Genomic DNA, 18,559 nt, shown 5'->3' on the forward strand with positions numbered 1-18,559 from the left:
CTCCCTTCCCTCCCCTCCCTTCCCACCCTCTTCCCTCCCCTCCCTTCCCTCCCCTCCCTTCCCTCCCTTCCCACCCTCTTCCCTCCCCTCCCTTCCCTCCCCTCCCTTCCCACCCTCCCTCTTCCCTCCCCTCCCTTCCCTCCCCTCCCTTCCCTCCCCTCCCTCTTCCCTCCCCTCCCTTCCCTCCCCTCCCTTCCCACCCTCCCTCTTCCCTCCCCTCCCTTCCCTCCCCTCCCTTCCCTCCCCTCCCTTCCCTCCCCTCCCTTCCCACCCTCCCTCTTCCCTCCCCTCCCTTCCCTCCCCTCCCTTCCCTCCCCTCCCTTCCCTCCCCTCCCTTCCCTCCCTCTTCCCTCCCCTCCCTTCTGCAGGTTGCTGTACAACCGCTCCGGAGAGTGGCGAGATGACACGTTTCTCATCCTGGCCTACAGTGTTGTTGGGTTCAGCTACGTCTCTATCCTAACGGTAATACCACACACACTCAGCAGACGCCTTTATCACAAGCACATTACAGTGACTATTGCAGGTTAAATAGATTCAAATAGATCCTCAGCGGAATCGTGTGATTGGTGCTCTCACTTCTCACGTGAAAGAGTCCTACGTCAGACAGACGTAACCCTTTCTGTGCCTCTCCTTGCAATGGTACTGTTTTGATTCACAACACAGCCATACCAGCAGTGACCCAGAATTGTAACTAACTAACTAATTACATTTATATTGGCGATGCTCAAGGTATCACCTCACTGAAACAAACTGTCTGTATACTTTTGCTATCCTTCCAGATTCTAGCATGCTTCCATATTTCCTTGGGCCAGCAGCTCAACCTCTACTGGGTGCATAAGGTACTTCCATGATCTGTCCTTCAGACCGTGACATTTACCTTTCATTATTCCATTAGATGTTAATTAAATACTCTTCAGCACTCTCTCATTGGTGATCTCTTTCTTCCTCTTTTGCTCTCTGTTTCTCTCTCTGTTTCTCTCTCTGTTTCTCTCTCTGTTCTCTCTCTCTCTCTCTCTCTCTCTCTCTCTCTCTCTCTCTCTCTCTCTCTCTCTCTCTCTCTCTCTCTCTCTCTCTCTCTCTCTCTCTCTCTCTCTCTGGTGGCAATAGGTGGGCGTTCTAGTCACGCTGCTCACCACCATCTCAGGGGTGGTTACCGTGGACGATGTGTGGGGCGAGGAGTGGGCCATCTTGCTCATATCTCTGCAGGTCAGTCCGATGAAAACATAAAAAACCTCTAATGTCACTCAGCAGACCCTCGTCAACATTATAAATACAAGTCAAGTGAAAAGACTCAACCTTATTGACGGAACTTAGTTACGACTAATAAACTACAGACGTTTGGGTAACACCTTACAATAAGGGTGCATTACTTGACAATTAATTAACATAAGTTAAAGCAGTAATTAGCATTATTATTTAACATTAGAATAGGGGTTAGGGTTAGCGTTAGGTTTAGGGTAATCCTATTAAATAATATATTAGTTAATACCATAGTTAAAATGAACACCAATAGTAAATGATTACTAGACCAATAGTTCATTGTTAATTAAGTAGTAGAAATAGTTAGGAAATGCCTATTACCGCAATAACTCATTACATACAGTTCAATCCACTCCAATCCATCCCTGTTTACCTGTGTTTACCTTTCATGCCTCCAGTCCACAGCACCTTTCCTGCACCTTGGAGCCCTGGCCGTGTTCACGGCGCTGGGCTGGCTGGTGGCGGGATACGTGGTCCGCAGGGAGAGGTCCAGTAAGTGTGTTATGGGTCTCCATTTCAAGTACCGTTCATCTTCATGTTCTTCGTGTGTTAAACATACCCTCTTATGGCAAAGCTCTGGTGTTTTGGTAGTGTGACTTTATTATAACTTTACTTTACTTACCTTTCAGTTTCATTTTCACTCTATTAACCGTTAATTAATAACAATTAAAACAACGTATTGTTTAAATAAGTATTATCATTTATTTGGGTGACGACCTTACTCAGCCTCCTGCTCCTCCTCTTCCTCCTCCTCCTCCTCCTCTGGCTCCACCTCCTCACTCCCCCCCAAACCCCACCAGACTTCCAGGTGATGGTGCTGCTGATCTACGTGGTGCTCCTCCTGCTGATCTACCTGGCTCCGCTCACCTTCAGGTGCCCCTGCGTCATGAACAGCCACAGCCTGGCCCCGCGGCCCGAGATCATCGGCCGACGGGGCGCTCCCATGGTGAGCCCAGAACGGCCCGGCTCTCTGTGGTCCTGTGGTGGTACGCTGATACTAGGGGTAGCATAGGGTGCTCAGTGGCTCAGAGTCCCGACAGAAGGGTTCAGGCACGTCGCTAAATAGAACAACTCCGTTTTATTAGATATGTTTCTAAACTGATGAATGTTGAAATGCCTATTTTGAGAAATACAATTTCATAAAATATGGTTGTTGTTTTTTTTTAACTGATTTTTTAACTGATTTAACTGTATTTTTTTTTTTTTATTATAGATATTATTAAAACGTGTGCCAGTAACCCTCTTTCACGTGTGTGTGTTGCCTCCAGCTGGCTCCAGAGAACACCATGGTGTCCTTCAACAGAGCCCTGCAGCAGGGGGTGAGCTCCCTGCAAGCGGACGTCACCATCAGGTCAGTGGGCCCCCATTAACAACACCATAACAACACCATCAATAACACCGTAACCACAGCGTAATCCGGCCTGGTTCAACAGCCAGGGGTGAACTCCAGACAAGGGCAGCGTTATTATTCATGTCAGTAGAATGCAACACCTTGTCGGCCCTTAATGAAGGTAGTAATTCATAATAGTGATGAATAATGTCATTAATAACCACCAATAATTAAGTCAAGATAATTTGGCTTTAATGCATGATGCCGTAGCGACGATGTCCAGCTTGATGAGGTTTTGATAACCAGGCAAAACATCGATCTCTTCTTCTCCTATTAAAATCAGATCAGATCAATGCGTTCATTTTCTCTTTTATCAGATCAGAAGGCTGCTGCTAATGTCAATTATCGCCAAATCAGCCGAACCATCCTTCCTAACAACGGATCATTGCTATCTAATACCGTGATGCTGCGTGTCCCGCAGTGAGGACGGCGTGCCCTTCCTGATGCGGGACGACACCCTGCGGAGAACAACGGACGTGGGCAAGGTGTTCCCGTCCCGGCAGCACGACGACGCCTCCTCCTTCAACTGGACCGACCTCCGTGCTCTGAACGCAGGACAGTGGTTCCTGGAGGTACACTCACTCATCCTGTCCCCCTATCCTCTGGAGAGAGCCCCCTCTCTTTTGCATCTGCCCTGTGATGCATGTTCATTATTCTGTCTTATTAGGTCATTGACTAGACACCTTTATTTGAGGCCTCACACAGTGGCTGGTCAGGTCAGGTCAATTATATTTGTATTGCTCAGTCTCTGGCTTGACAGGTCATATATTGATGACAGCCCCTTCCCCCAAAGGGTGAGCAAAACTCCCTTCATTATCAAAGCGTCAGGGGTGTCCAGGCACCCAGTCCCCAACACAGCAACACACTAAAACTGAGACAGTATTTAATGGTTCTAGTTAGGAGTCTTGCAGTGTGGAAATGGTCCAACAGAGAACCTAGTGATCTAGTTTAGAATAAACGCGTGGATGAGTGTCTCTGCTTCCGCTGTGGATAACGTTACATAACTGAATCCAATATTAATTATAGAGAGCTTTTCGTGGAAAACTACAATACAAAATGCTTCAAAAGTTGAACTACCCATACAGATAAGATATCACATTGAAACTGATATCCTCAGGTTTTTTGTATTCATTCAAGTGAACCATTTCATAATTTGTATGATTGATGAGCAGGAAAAGAAAGCAGGTTCAAATCTTATTTTCTTTCCTTCCTTCTTTGTTTCTTTGTTTCTTTTCCTCTCTCTTTCTTTTTTCTTTCTCTCTCTTTCGGTGTCTCTCTCCCTCTCTGTGTGTGTCTCCCCCCCCTCTCTCGGTGTCTCTCTCCTTGCCTCTCTCTGTGTGTCTCTCCCCCCCCTCTCTCTTCTGTGTCTCTCTCTCCCTCTCTGGGCCTCTCTCCCCCCTCCCTCTGTGTGTCTCCCCCCCCTCTTTCTGTGTGTCTCTCTCCCTCTCTGGGTCTCTCTCTCCCTCTCTGGATCTCTCTCCCCCTCTGTGTGAGTCTCTCTCCCCCCCTCTCTCTGTGTGTCTCTCCCCCTCTCTGTGTGTCTCTCTCCCCCCTCTCTCTCTGTCTCTCCCTCCCTCTCTGGATCTCTCTCTGTGTCTCTCTCCCCCTCTCTGGATCTCTCTCCCCCTCTCTCTGTGTCTCTCCCTACCTCTCTGGGTCTCTCTCGCCCTCTCTGTGTGTCTCTCTCTCCCTCTCTGTGTCTCTCTCCCCCTCGCTCTCTCTCTCTCTCTCTCTCTCTCTCTCTCTCTCTCTCTCTCTCTCTCTCTCTCTCTCTCTCTCTCTCTCTCTCTCTCTCTCTCTCCCCCCTCTCTCTGTGTCTCTCTCTCCCTCTCTGTGTCTCTCTCTCCCTCTCTGGGTCTCTCTCTCCCTCTCTGGATCTCTCTCCCCCTCTCTCTGTGTCTCTCTCCCTCTCTGTGTCTCTCTCCCTCTCTGGGTCTCTCTCTCCCTCTCTGGATCTCTCTCCCCCTCTCTGTGTGTCTCTCTCTCCCTCTCTGTGTCTCTCTCCCTCTCTGGGTCTCTGTCCCCCCTCTCTCTCCCTCACTGTCAGAGCGACCCCTACTGGACGGCGGACTCCCTGTCAGCCAAGGAGCGCGGCCGCGCGGGGAACCAGACGGTGTGCCCCCTGGTGGAGATGCTGCGCCTGGCGGCCCGCGCCAACCGCTCGGCCCTGCTCAACGTGCGCCGCCCGCCCCCCCAGCACCCGCGCCACCGCAGCTGGTTCATGGACACCCTCTGGGTCATCCAGCGCTCCGGCATCCCCCAGAAGAGGGTGAGGATTGTAGGTCCATCCCTCCCCCTCTATTACACACATAACACATAATGGCTGCTTTGGGTGTGTCTGCTCTGTTGGGGTCTCTGTGTCATTTATGTACATGGGGGCTTCCAGTTCCCTCCCAGGGATTGACAAAGTGTATTTAACCATATCTTATTTATACCGCTTTTCCTCGTAGGACGTGTTTTAATGACGGTTTTCGCTTGTCAAGGCGAATAGGATTGGTAATTAAGGGTTTGTTGTATCATTAGTTAAACTGCAAATGCTGGAAATATTTCCAGTTTGCTGTCTCAGTAGTTGCAAATGTATAATGTTTGAAATCATTCGGATCTCAGGACTGCAAACTAAGCAGTGCTTACTAACCATACCAACCATATTAATGTCATATATTTGGATTATAACTCTGTGATCAGCTAGACTTGTGAGAGCTCCCAGAGGACTCTTAAAAAAAGTCACACATACTTCTCCCTTCTTTATTTTCCGCCCTCATCGGTAACACACCCTGTCCCGGTGCTTGACGACACCATCTGCTGTCCCCAGGTGACGTGGACCCCCGACACGGACCGGGGGCGCGTGCGGGGGCTGCAGCAGGCCGCGGACGAGATGCTGTCGCTGGAGGAGATGAGGCAGAGGGGAGTCAGCAGTCTGACGCTGCACTACAGCAAGGCCAGCCACAGAGAGCTGCAGTAAGACCGTCCACACAGCCTCGGAGGCATGCAGGGCCCTGTTTCATGGACCGTCCGAAGTACTTGAGTTAATTACAGTGTTTAAAGTGAGATGATCTTCTGCCATTGGAGGGAATCCACTTCTCCCTGCCTTTTAAAAATATAAACATTAGCAATGACTACATGATTATCCGGAGCACACGACCCATTAAGGATGCCTGTTTACCAGTTAATTGACCAAACCAATTAATCGATCAATTAAAAGGTAGCCAAAGAGTAAAAATCAACCGCCAGAATCGTTATTATCTCCCTCTCCCTCGCCTGATCAGGTCACATTAAACGGAACCAGATTGAACCAATCAGAGAGTGCGCCGCTAAAACCCTGAGTGCACCGCAGCATCCGATGAATTCGATTTTGTTTTGCTAGCTTTTTTTCTTAAGTCAGCCTAAAACACCAGCAGACTGTACTGGCGTGATGCTATGCTTCCCGCCCCGCCGCCCAGGGAGTACCTGGCCAACAACGTGAGTGTGACGGTGTACCCGGTGAACGAGGCCTGGCTCTACTCCCTCCTGTGGTGCAGCGGGGTGCCTTCTGTCTCCTCCGACGCCCCCCAGGACCTCCGCAAGGTGCCTTACCCCATCTGGCTCATGGTAAACAACACGCACAGCCGCACACGGGCACGCGCACGCACCCTCACACACAGACGCACCTTCACACGTGCACACACCTTCACATGCGCACGCACACACACACACACACACACACACACACACACACACACACACACACACACACACACACACACACACACACACACACCTTCACACACACACACACACACACACAAACACACACACCTTCACACACACACACACACACACACACACACACACACACACACACCTTCACACACACACACACACACACACATACACACCTTCACACACACCTTCAAAACACGCATGCAAACACACACACGCACACACCTTCACACATGCACACACATGCACAACTCAACATGCAAGGTCATGCAGAAAGCCAGAGACAGAGAGAGAGCAAGATATTCAAATTTTAATTCAAATGGGCATTATCATATATAGAGCTTGTGGTTTTGCCCCTTGAACGCACCTTGAACTCATCTTGACGTTGGGCTATATTTTTGAACAACGTGCTTTCTAAAACAAAGAGTGAATTAGGGGGAATCAACCGTCAAAATGACAGTAGGTCCATGGAGCTTGACAACTTGGAAAGAAATGTCTTTATGATATACATTTTGAAGTATTGCTCTAGTCAGAGAGCTATGCTATCTGGAGGGGCAACAGCAAATTCATATAACCGGGGGATTATGGTCCCCTCACCACCCCATAAACCCCACTGGTGTGTGAGCTGATAATCTGTTTGTTTTTCTCCCTCTTGTCTCCCAGAGCCAGAGTGCTTACTGCTTTATCTGGATCACGTCGGATCTGGTGTCCATCGCCGTCGTGCTGGTGATTTTCTCCTTCCAAAAGTAAGCTGGAGGCTCCCCTCTCCACACTCCACACCACCAGATAGAGGTCACGGTGTCAGCCCCTGGCCTCGTTCAAGTCTGTCTGCCCCTGCATTCACTGATCGTTCTGCCTTTGATTTGATTTTTTCTGTTCTTCTCTTCTTCACCTCACTCCCTGTTTGTCACATGCTCCGTTTTTTTCTTCATCCCCATCTTTCTGACTCTCTCTCTCTCTCTCTCTCTCTCTCTCTCTCTCTCTCTCTCTCTCTCTCTCTCTCTCTCTCTCTCTCTCTCTCTCTCTCTCTCTCTCTTATTTTGTTCTTTCTATCTTTCTTTACCCTATTCCTCTGTGCTTTGCCTGTCAGCTATCATATGATCAGGTAACTGCTTTCTTTTCTCGCCGTCTCGTCTATCTTCCTTGGTGCTTGGTGCTGCGCCCCATCACACCCCCACCTTATCCCCCCCCCCCCCCCCCGACCCCTGTATTCTAGTGATCCAGCTCTTGCTTTAGCACTCCGCTGTGCCGTGGTGCGGTAATGTTCCTGGGTCTCAGATCATCTCAACACTATGAAAGCTTACTGTAGAAACATTGTTAACATGTTAAATGTTTTTCTAGTGTTGTCACCAGTGTTTTCAAAACGGCGTCCATCCACCAACACATTTTGGACGTTTCATGTAGTCTCTTGGAACACTTCAGCCAGCCACTGATGTCTCGGTCACGCACAAACACAATCATACGTCATCTTTTTTGGCATCATACTTCAGATCAGTCCTCTTTTGGAGAACGTTTTCAAAACACACACACACGTTACAGTGGTGGAAAATGTTGAATGAAAGGTTTCTGCTTATGTTTTTACATTTATGTTACTTCAATTAAGTGGATATGACCTCAGTATCCAAACCTCCCCCACCACCACTAACATCCTAGCTCCACCCCCCCCCCCCCCCCTCAACTCTGAATTTTATTGCATTGTAAGAAACTCCTGTAGGAACATGCAGTGTGATGACAATTGTTGTAACGATGACACAGATCTGTGGTGTAGTGTTTCACTGGTGTATTTTGTGTCATGCTCCACGTGTTGTGTTGCATTGCGTGTGTGTGTGTGTGTGTGTGTGTGTGTGTGTGCGTGTGTGTGTGTGTGTGTTTGTCTGGCAGATGGAAGATGAGTGGCATGCAGAACTACAACCCGGAGCACATCATGCTGAGCGCCGTGACGCGCCGGGCCAGTCGAGACGTCAACGTCATGAAGGAGAAGCTCATCTTCTCAGGTACGCCTTTTTATTTTTACTTTCCAATTACCGGTAGTTAGACCTGTGTTGGCCATTAGGGATTCTAATGCTATTCTAGTCCTCACAATGTATTTAATGTATCCATGTTGAATGTAGCTATTAAATGTGTAGTGTCTAATATGGACTCTAGCATTAACACTGTCATTTACCTACCACTAGAGGGCGGAATGTACACCCCGATGCAATATTGTAAGCAGACTGACAGCACCACTTCCTCCATGTTTATCTCCTAGACTCAAACTTGCAAGACCTTAAACATACTGCATGCATAACAGCTTCTAATAAGTAAGATCTATTCGAAATTAAACAAAATATGAGCTTCCACACGTTAGGTGCAGACTTGCTGAAACTAAGATACAGAGGCAGCAGTTGTTTCTTTAAATAATTAATTAAATTAAGTATCATAGAGGAGTGATGAAGTCACCACGAGGCCCTATCATAGCGAATGTTTGTTCAAGCGAGCCGCGTCATTCAGGACTATTGAATATTGATGGTGTTAAAAATATCATCTCATTTCCATTCCAGAACTCAACAATGGGCTGAATAGCACGGAGGATCTGTCCCTCAACCTGGAGAATGGCTATGCTAGCTACTCATGTGGTGGCCACTGAATATATCAAACCAGAGGAAGAAATGCTACTTTCATGGCATTGTATTAAGGTTACTTGAATAGGATTTAACTGATACCTTGTCTGTTTAGAGATTTCTAACTGCCCAAAACCTGGCTTTGTACCAGGTTATGCTGTCTTGACTGGCTTGTGTACATTGTAATGGCGACTTTAAATGTAAGCTCAGTTATAAGGACTGTAATTACTTCTGTTATTTAATGCGATCCTTCACGCTTTTCATATCGAGTATTGCTACAAGCTGTACAGTTCATGGTTCAATAACAGTAAATAGGTCATGTATGTTGATTCTTAGAGACTTTAAATGGATTGAGCTAGTCACACTCTGCTTTGCAGTTCTACATAAGTTTAGGTAGGAGGTTAGAGAGAAATTTTACAATAGGGTTTACCAGTAGAGTAATCAACGAAAAACCTATAAATTTGTGCTCGCTTGAGTGACCCTTACAGATGCTCTATATCAGTATTGGTTCGCTATATTTTCCCATGTCACCTATTTTGCTATTGTTTTTATAACAGAATGAAGGCATTGCATATCGCTCCGTATTTCAAATCAATGTAAATATTCCTGTGTATTTTTAATGTTTCCCTCTAAGAGGATTTTCATGGCTTGGATTTATGCATTTATGCTAACTTTGTTGACACATTTTGATGTGAATGTCGAAGATAGTGATGGCGGTATTATTTGATCAATCCATAGCCATGACATTTCAGTTATAAATGTTGGCCTCTGTTCTCTTATGCCATGACCAGTTCATATAGTGAATGTTACATATTTTAACTTTCACAAGGCTGCCTTCTTAAATGAATTCTTAGGATGTTGTAAAAGTTTGTATTTTAGTCCAATAAAAGAGGTACTGTATTTATATATATATTTTATGTTGTTAAACTGGAAAACTAATAATTAAAAGTGTTTTTGTGTAAGTAAAGATTTATTCACACATCATTTTAAAGACATCATGAAAACAGCATACTGCCTTATGTATCTACAAAGCATAGTTTATTTCACACCGCTGATATCTGATCCAGTGTCGGAGAAGAAATGTTGAGGAAGTTTATCTCTGAGTCGTCTCTTCCGTTATCAGAGCAGTCTGAAGGCATGTGGCATCCAGAGTCCCGGGGCCGGGACTCTACATCCATCATGCTCCTCTCACTGGGGGTCTCAGAACCCTGGTGCCGTTCACGACCACCTGTCAGGACGACAACAGAACACATGTGTTCCTGTGTGCTGTCAATGCGGACAATAACTGAGCATGCTCTTGTATTGACCCTGGTTTGATTGCGACGTGTCGCTCTATGCTGGGTGTCATTCCCTCTGCCTTTCAACCTGTTTTTCCCGGCCAGATTGTATCTTGCAGATCCCAGATTGTCTCTACCTGGGCCCAGCTACAGCATCGGCTATAGGGAGTAAACCCTGTCCTTGTTAGTCGATCCCTAGACGGCATCACTGCCTTCACATCCCATATCCGACCTGTACAAACAGACTAATTGAGTCTTCCAGTCGGTTTTCTTCCACTGAGTGTGATTTCTACCATGACTCACGTTGTGGTTCTTGTAGCGACTCTGCGGCGGCGAGCAACCGACGTCTGTTATCTGGACCGATCTCGTTCAGCTCGGCCGGGTGGCGATCCCTCAGCCTCGCCAGGGCCTCTACCTCTTGGTGACCATGGAGACGAAGGATGCTGCTGCACTCCTGTTCCAACAAAAACAAAAACAACTTAAGAGAAATTCTATAGAACTAATTCTATTCATGCCCAATAGCGATCTAGGTGGGTGTCCTTGGAAGGATGGTTGCACAGCACCAAAGTGCGACAGAGTCATCCTCACCTGGGGGTCACTATTGAAAGCACCGTCTGCTAAATGACTAAAGGTGAAGGTAAACAATAATGATCCTTCAGTACTAGTACTACAACTGGCCTCTATTATTCGTGAGACCTACCCCCAAGCTGTGCTGCTTCAGCAGCTCCTCCAGACTGTCCGGTCTGGGTTTGGAGCCCGGTCTATGGCTCAGGCACTTCTCGGACCCCCTGTCCTCCAGGATGTCCACGTAGACAAACTTGAAGCTTCCTATATTGCCGTTCAACATTCCTCTCCATATGCCCATGGTGGGTTTGGCGATCACGTCGATCACATCTCCCACCTGAGCGAGGGGAACAGAGGTGTTGTCAGAGGGCTTGTTGGTGGCCTCAAAACACTTTCACATGTTGAATAATATCCCCATCCTACTTGCTCATTGTTATGTTGGCTCAGTTCATGAGCCATCACAAGCCCTTTCTTAAAACCGACCCTCTTGTGACATCACACATGGGAGGGTCGTACGATTGATGGATCACCCTACCAGTTACTGGGACAGTCCACTTGGGTAGGCGGAACCATTAGCGTGCATTCAGATCCAAAGACATTTCGGTGGGCGGAAGACTAACCTTGAGCCTCAGCGACTCCATGTCATACGGACTGGGCACGAAGTCGGTGTGGACCCTGGCTCGGGCGCAGGAGCGCGCCGGGTGAAGCAGGTCCTCCTCGGCCCTCAGACTGTTTCTGTTGCTGGAGCAGATGGAGCCGCTGGTGACGCCGCCTGGCGGAGGAACACATTGGACCAATACGGATGAGGAAGACTTCAGTGATAACTAAAGGGCCTATTTGACCACCATTTCTGACGATGATTAGCCATTACATTCAATTCATTTAATTTAACTAATTTCAAAATGTACCCTTTAGTGATATCCCGCGTGGGACTGTCCAGCCATTTGAAGTAGCTTGTTATGGCTAACCAATCGTTTAATAACACTTGGGGGGCCATTTCAGTCAATCAGAAGCAGGCAGTGTATCAGGTATTGTAAGCCAAAACCTTCCTGAGGTTTTAGTTTATTAGTGGGGGTCATATATAATCTGCTATTCATTTTGTAATAAAAGTGCCAAATTTGGTACATATATAGCTTCATATATATATATTAAGAAGAAATCTGGATATTGTTTGGCGTTAAGTTAATCGAATCCCTTTTCTGATTGTTAATATTAGGTCCATAAGATGGATAAAGTCCACCTTGTAAGGCCTTACGTTATTAGCATTGATTGGCAGGACTGCTTACTGGCTGTGTGCCTTAAGGCACACGGAGCATGAAGGAGCTTACTGGAAGAGCTTTGTCCACTGTTGAGACTGTCCAGGCTTTCTGACAGGTTACTGGAACGCCGCTGCTGTCCTCCAGGAGACACATGAACCCTGCTGACCTGGTCCTGGCTCCTGGCCCTCTGCTCCCCACTCTGTGTTAAAACAAACCAGATAGGATTATTATACCGTTCTTTCTTTCTTACTTCATTTCTCTATCCTGCCATAACCCAACATCGTGACTCTTCCACTAAGGACATTGAAATTAATATAATGGAATCCGGCCAATCAGAGAGCTGTCTGGGGTGACCTGTTGGATTGTTGTGGTTACATAGAGTGCCCTGGTTTAAACAGGGACACACACATACTTCCGGGAAACACACATTCTCCTCTAGCCAGCAAAATCCGGAATTAGGATGGAGTCTCTTGGCTCCTTTTAGCTGAGGGCCAAAGATTGGTTTGGTGTGTGCTGAACCTCTCCTTATAGCCATCAGTCCCCAATGCCTGCATCCTTGAGCAAAATCATACGCCTATCCTTCTTTCTCTTCAATGTAAATTACTTTGAATTACAGCATCTTCAATTGACATAATTAATAGTAATATAATAATAATAATAGCCAACATTTGTTAGCCAACTGTCTGATGAAGGCTCTGTGATTTTGAACATTCTATTGCTTCTCATTTATTCTCTTAATAAATGTATTCTCTTCCTGGCCCTCATCACTGTCCTCTAAACATTTTTGTGGAACAGCCATCATTCCCCTCCTCAGATTGCTACCTACGTCCGGGACTCGACTCTTCACCCGTTTAACAAAACAGAAAGGCCTGTTAACGTTACCCACTGTCACACATTAGGGTCAATTTATTCCTTCATAACTTTGCTTTAACGCATGACTTCCCCTCTGACTTTTACCATGGAGGGGCCATTCCCGGGCCTTATTTGTGCAACGTGGTATCCGAGGGCACAGGATCGTCCCGATCTCAGTGTGTGCCGTGGGAGGAGGGGGTGAAAATGTGCTGCTGAATGGTGACAGATGGGTGCAGTATAGCGGCCTACTACTGTGTTTATGTCTGCCCCACGTGGAGCAACAACACAAACGCAAACAAGCACAGATGGGAGCGTTAGTTTAGTGTCCCGCGCCAGATTTATTTCTGTCGATTTTTTTCCTTGCTTTATTTGTCCTTTTCTGTTTCTTTCTTTCTTTTTCTTTGTTTCTTTCTTTCTCACTTATTTATCTCCCTGTTGTAAGTCAGTTCGTTTCTTATATTTGTGTGATCTTGAGTTTGCATTACGCATCTTGCCGAGTTAAAGAGAAAAAGATGGTGCCAGATTATGGCTGTCGTTGTGATTGTAATTGTTTGGTAATTTCCTCGGCCACCTGTCATCTCCTGGTCTGCCGCAGCACCACAACGCTGTAATTGAACAAGATAATCAGCGTTCCTGTGTAAGCGCCCATCAAGGCGGACAAGACACTGCATTGAAGCAATGAAGCGTTTCTTTCAGGGGCGGGTCGTTAGATTTAATTTTAGCGGTCATCCAGGGCCCAGAATGGACCGGCTGTTACATTAACTCTTGGCTCACCTCCCAACACTGACCAGAGGGCCGTTAGAGAGACTACCCTCAAAGAGCCCTGCTGTGGGGCTGCCATGGTAACGCACTATTGTTTTAAAGGACGGGAACAAGCACAATATGTATTTCTAAATCCCATATTACACCCTGGGTGCATCAGACCACAATAGCACATTATTAGAGTGCCTACTTTTTTTTTGATTAAGTGATTAAGTAAAGTTGTAATAGTAAAGTTGTAACTGTTTATAACGACACTTAACAATAATAATCATAATCAGACAATAGCGCAGCCTAGCTTACAGGGGACTCCGCAGCGTCTTCTTCATCTCTCAGGGACGGAGGAGCCGGTGATGGAGAAGATCCTTTAGCTGCTCGTTGGCTCTTCTGAACGCCTGCTACCCCCTCACTCGGATCCCACTGTGCAATCCTGGACACTAGGGCCCCGTGAAAGACGTAGTCCCAGGGCTCAGGGGGAACTCGGTGTTGTGTTGTGGTGTGGACGGAGGCTGCTGTCCCCGTCTGGGGAGGATCCCCGGGACTCCAGTAGTGACAGGGAGGACCACCTCTCTTCTGCAGTCTCCCTCCTCCATCTCCTTCATCCTTTTCTTGTTCCCGTCTCTCTTCCTCATCTCCAACCCTACCCTTTTTGTGTTTACCTTGGCTTGGAGGCCGTTGCCCCGGCAATGGAGTAGAGTTTCTCCCGCTCCGTCTGACCAATCCCATGCAAGACATGAAGGGGCTGTCGGCGGACGACGCCGCGGTTTTCTTCAAGTCTTTCAAAGACAAGAAGGAAGATTTTAAGTTTTGCACATTTCTTTTGCTATTTTTTCTCTAGGTAATTGGCCACAATGAGTCACCCTCACCCTTTGGCTCGTTCTTTCCTCTCCCTGCTTCTCTCTGACTGGCCTTCTTGACAAGTAACAACCGGTGAAATCTTGTTTGCTTTCTGTGTGGTTCCGCTGTCCGAAGATCACGTTCCGCACTCTGTAACTGAGAGAATGAATGATCATTCAAAAAATGATATTTTTAGACAGTGAAATCAAAAAGTGAGACCGTCCAAGCGTATCCAAACCATTCATTGCAGTTATTATTTGTCATTGGGTTTAAGCATCCAGGTCAAACTAACCCCAACATGTGCCCATATGCCATTACATTAGCACATGAACAAACTGTACACAACACAAATCAAGTGTCCTGGACAGCACTAAACTCATAGAAAGAGGCTTAAAGTGCATAGTCAATCTGATCTGGCTGAGACACACAAACACACGCACAAACACGCACACACACACACACACGCACGCACGCACACACACACACACACGCACGCACACGCACACACACACACACACACACACACACACACACACAGCCTGTCACATTTAGCTCACGTCTACATTTCTTCCTGATCCCTGCAAAGGGCGGCCGGACCAAGCGGCTGCCAGGCTCCTGATTTATTGGGCCTGAAGATGCCATAAAAGAAATGTGACACCGAAAAGAATGTATGATATTAATATTGATCGGATGGATTTTTTTGCCCCTCACACACAACCTGCCAAAGATAAATTAAATGACTCATGTGTTTTGGAAGAAGTTTTAGACCTCGGTCCAACTTTTATTTCTTTAGAACCGATATTGTTAATTTGCTCTTTGGTCTCAGTGGCTAATGACCCAGACTGGAGTGAACTCAAAGTGAGATCTGTATTCAGGGGGTCGACAGGATTCAGTAGACAAGCTGAATCACACTGAGCTCTGGTAGAGTGCTGATGCTACAGAGAGAGGTAGAGAGTTTCTGCGTTGCCATGGAGAAGCTGCTGGTGACGACTCAGAGATAATGAGAATATGATACGGAGTTTTACCTGAGTTGGCAGGTCTCTGTCTGCTCCTCCAGAGAACAGTTCTACAGTGTTATCATCCCCTTCTCCACTGTCTGAAAGGTTTCAACACAGTCAAGGTGTCATTTGATAGAGCTGACTATCAGATTTTGAAAATTCAATCCAAATATGATACTGTGTGTTGTCTTCCAAACAAAATCAAATCATCGTGGAATGGCTGAGATGAATTAAACAAACCTTCATGTTCCAAGGCTGAATGTGGATTGTGTGATCTGAAATGATTGACAAATGGTGTGAAATGTCACTTTTAAAATAATAAAATGTTCCATTCAATTATGAACGCAAGGCCACAAGGAGTGCATTAGTGGGCATTAGTAATTATTATTCTAAATCAACATTTCAGTGTCTCTTCTCATACCTTCTGTTCTGTATTTTTGGTTTGGCTGGAGAGAGATGAATCTGGGATACATCATTGAAACAACGGGAGGAAGGGAGGAAGGAAGCAAGCAGGAAAATAAGTCAGGAAGGAAAGAAAAGGAAAGAAGATTTGATCGTATATTTGACCAGTTCGTCCTCTCAAGAAGGCTTCAGAATAGAGGTGACGTTGTGGGTTAACAATAATAAATAATCAAATATCAAACCTTTGCTTGATCATTCAAATAAATAAAATGTTTTGTGATACTATTGTAATACAATATTATAACATAACCTGTGTACAATATAACAATATAACACTGATCTTTTTCCACATCATACTTGACTCCCACAGTGCAGTGTGGGTACACAGCCTCTTGTGAAGAGAGCTAACTTACAGAGCTGATGCATGGGTCCGATCCGCCCCAGTCTGGTGTCCGCCTCAGCACGGCAGGGCTGTAGCTAGACCCGGGGAGGACTCCCTGGATGCACTGGTTGTGGTATGGAGGCTCATAGATGTTGTCTGTGGAGCCGTCCTGGACAACAAGGAATCAACAAGGATTTCAAAGTTGAAACCTCGGTTTGCATCACTGGACCTTTATAAAATACGTAATATATTAATCTTTCAGCGTGGCTTGGAATTAATGAGTTATGTAACTACAAGGCCTATACAGTGATGTAATTATCTAACTCAGTGAACCATGGCGAATCCAACATTCATAATCAATGCTTTGAGGTGTGATTCAGGCTTCAGTTAGAGAAAACCGGTCAGACACTTAAAGGTGGGACGGCTGGTCGCGTGAGACTGCAACCGGGCTACTTGGTAAGCTGCTAAACCCCCAGCCTCCCATCTCCCGGACACGCTGCACATTGTCAACACACAGCCTGTGTGTTTTCAGATGACCTCCTTCTCATTCATAGGGCACTGGCCTCCCTTTGTTGTTCTGTGGCCAAGCCACGTGCTTTCTTACTAAAGGCAACATACCAGGAGAAACCGATACAAATCCAACATCACACATTTCTTATTTCCTGTACGATATCTACTCTAAAAACGATTGGGGGGAGGGAATTCAACAAAACATCAACAACAAATAAAAATAATAGACCACTGATAAGGAATGTGGTTACGAAGCATTCAACCAAAAGATGGTTTGATGCACAATGATGGATAGCATTTGAGTAAATAAACTAATAATTACAGAATACATTCTCAACGCCATATTGATTAATTTGATCCAAAGGAGATAAACAAATTAACAACAAAATTGCTTTGGTTTCTAATGGGATTTTACCCAGCAAAGCCCTTTAGAAACACAGCTTTCCATGACCCTAAATAGGTACCACTATGTTAAACTAGTGATTACCAGAGCCTGTTAAGTCAATGCACAGCACATCATTTGTCTGCACAGTTGATCATGGAGATGTACTTTCACTCAGTAATGAATGTAGCAAAGGGATTCTTATGGAGATAAAAGACAAAATATTCTGTTTCTATTTCTAATTTCCCACCAGAACCTACATACTGTTTCACCATTAATAAAATCATCAGATCCATTCTCCATTCTATAACATTGGAAATCCCCAAGCTGTTTATTTGGCTTAAACAAACAAACAAGCAAGACAAACAGAGCTGGGAAGTGGAAAGCATTAAAAATCAGAGCTAGGATCCTACCAGTGTGAAGCAGAAGAGGTTCATGCCTGAAGCCCAGTGCCTGTCGTTGTGGTTGTTGTTGTCGCCAGACCACGACCAACAGAGCAGCCGAATGGCGCGGCCTCTGCGATAGACAACAAACACACTTTCACCCACCCACTGGAGGCTCACACAAAGACCCACACGCCCTCACACCCTGCGGCCGCACGCGCAGCCCCCCTCCCCTTACTCCCTCTACCACCCAGTGGCTTAATCCTGGTTCGAAATCCCTTGCATAATCCAATAGATGAGGTAGAAGACAGAGCAGAGCAGAGGGCCAGGCAACCCCATAATATCACTCTTTAACACGCAGTGCAGACAATGGGCCCAACAAGGCAGGGACACGCATGCTCCTGGTTTATTACTGTGTACATAGAATGAACTCAATACAGAGACAGAGGCGCTGGTAGAGACTCATTAAAGGAGGCAAGTGGCTAAAGTCTTTGGTCATATATTGCAAAAATAAAATAATATATGAGTAATAACACACAAATACAACAATTGGCCGAGTCATCTTTGAACATGGGCTTTTGAACAAACTTAATTTCTCTGTATTTGTGTAATGTTTTGGATTTGATGAGGAAATATTTGTCATTATTTGGAGGAATTGCTGTGTTTGAAAGTGCCAAAACGTTCCTCATGAGAGATAAGGCAAAGTTTTTCCACATCTTGTATAAGAAATGCTGTGGCTGATAATTTTTTTTTATTATTAGCATAGGTTACAGTATATTTTAGTCACTTTACGTTTTACAAGACTACACCTCTTGTGAGTCCTCTCAAAATGTTATTGGCAATGAAAAAATCCCTGATGTATAAGCCCTATTAAAAATGGGTAGCAGGAAATTTGTATCCCTATTAAAATTTGTAAAATATTGGGAATTGTGAAATATCTCAACAACGGTAGTACCAAGGTACAACATAGCTCAACATTTATTTCAGGCTCTAGGCTACATTATT

At 45.9% G+C, this 18,559-nt stretch overlaps 2 protein-coding genes across 3 annotated transcripts in view; one reads left to right on the forward strand and one right to left on the reverse strand.

The window, feature by feature from the left end:
* Nucleotides 1–9,916, forward strand: part of gdpd5a (glycerophosphodiester phosphodiesterase domain containing 5a) — a gene marked incomplete in the record, with an annotated part of 16,985 nt that extends 7,069 nt beyond the window's left edge. Inside the window, 14 exon segments of the mRNA XM_030362281.1 lie at nt 369–462; nt 780–839; nt 1,108–1,206; nt 1,659–1,752; nt 2,061–2,206; nt 2,529–2,611; nt 3,072–3,222; nt 4,698–4,919; nt 5,463–5,608; nt 6,091–6,238; nt 7,013–7,095; nt 7,440–7,454; nt 8,231–8,343; nt 8,890–9,916. Coding sequence (XP_030218141.1) covers nt 369–462; nt 780–839; nt 1,108–1,206; nt 1,659–1,752; nt 2,061–2,206; nt 2,529–2,611; nt 3,072–3,222; nt 4,698–4,919; nt 5,463–5,608; nt 6,091–6,238; nt 7,013–7,095; nt 7,440–7,454; nt 8,231–8,343; nt 8,890–8,975 — 1,540 coding nt within the window.
* samsn1b (SAM domain, SH3 domain and nuclear localisation signals 1b) lies at nt 9,910–17,761 on the reverse strand. 2 transcript variants are annotated; one of them, XM_030362284.1, is made up of 12 exons: nt 17,585–17,761; nt 16,311–16,448; nt 15,917–15,957; nt 15,736–15,770; nt 15,523–15,593; nt 14,527–14,647; nt 13,964–14,436; nt 12,119–12,248; nt 11,411–11,562; nt 10,927–11,127; nt 10,530–10,680; nt 9,910–10,177 (listed from the first exon to the last, which is right to left on the reverse strand). In XM_030362284.1, the coding sequence occupies exons 1-12, from the start codon at nt 17,606–17,608 to the stop codon at nt 9,993–9,995; spliced, it is 1,722 nt and encodes a 573-aa protein (XP_030218144.1). In that variant the 5' UTR covers nt 17,609–17,761; the 3' UTR covers nt 9,910–9,992. The 2 variants fall into 2 exon arrangements, with proteins under 2 accessions (XP_030218144.1, XP_030218143.1); XM_030362283.1 differs by having other exon boundaries at nt 14,527–14,653.
* Nucleotides 17,762–18,559: the final 798 nt, after the last annotated feature.

This window comes from Gadus morhua, chromosome 7 (genome assembly GCF_902167405.1).
Source record: "Gadus morhua chromosome 7, gadMor3.0, whole genome shotgun sequence".
Taxonomy (NCBI): Eukaryota; Metazoa; Chordata; class Actinopteri; order Gadiformes; family Gadidae; genus Gadus; species Gadus morhua.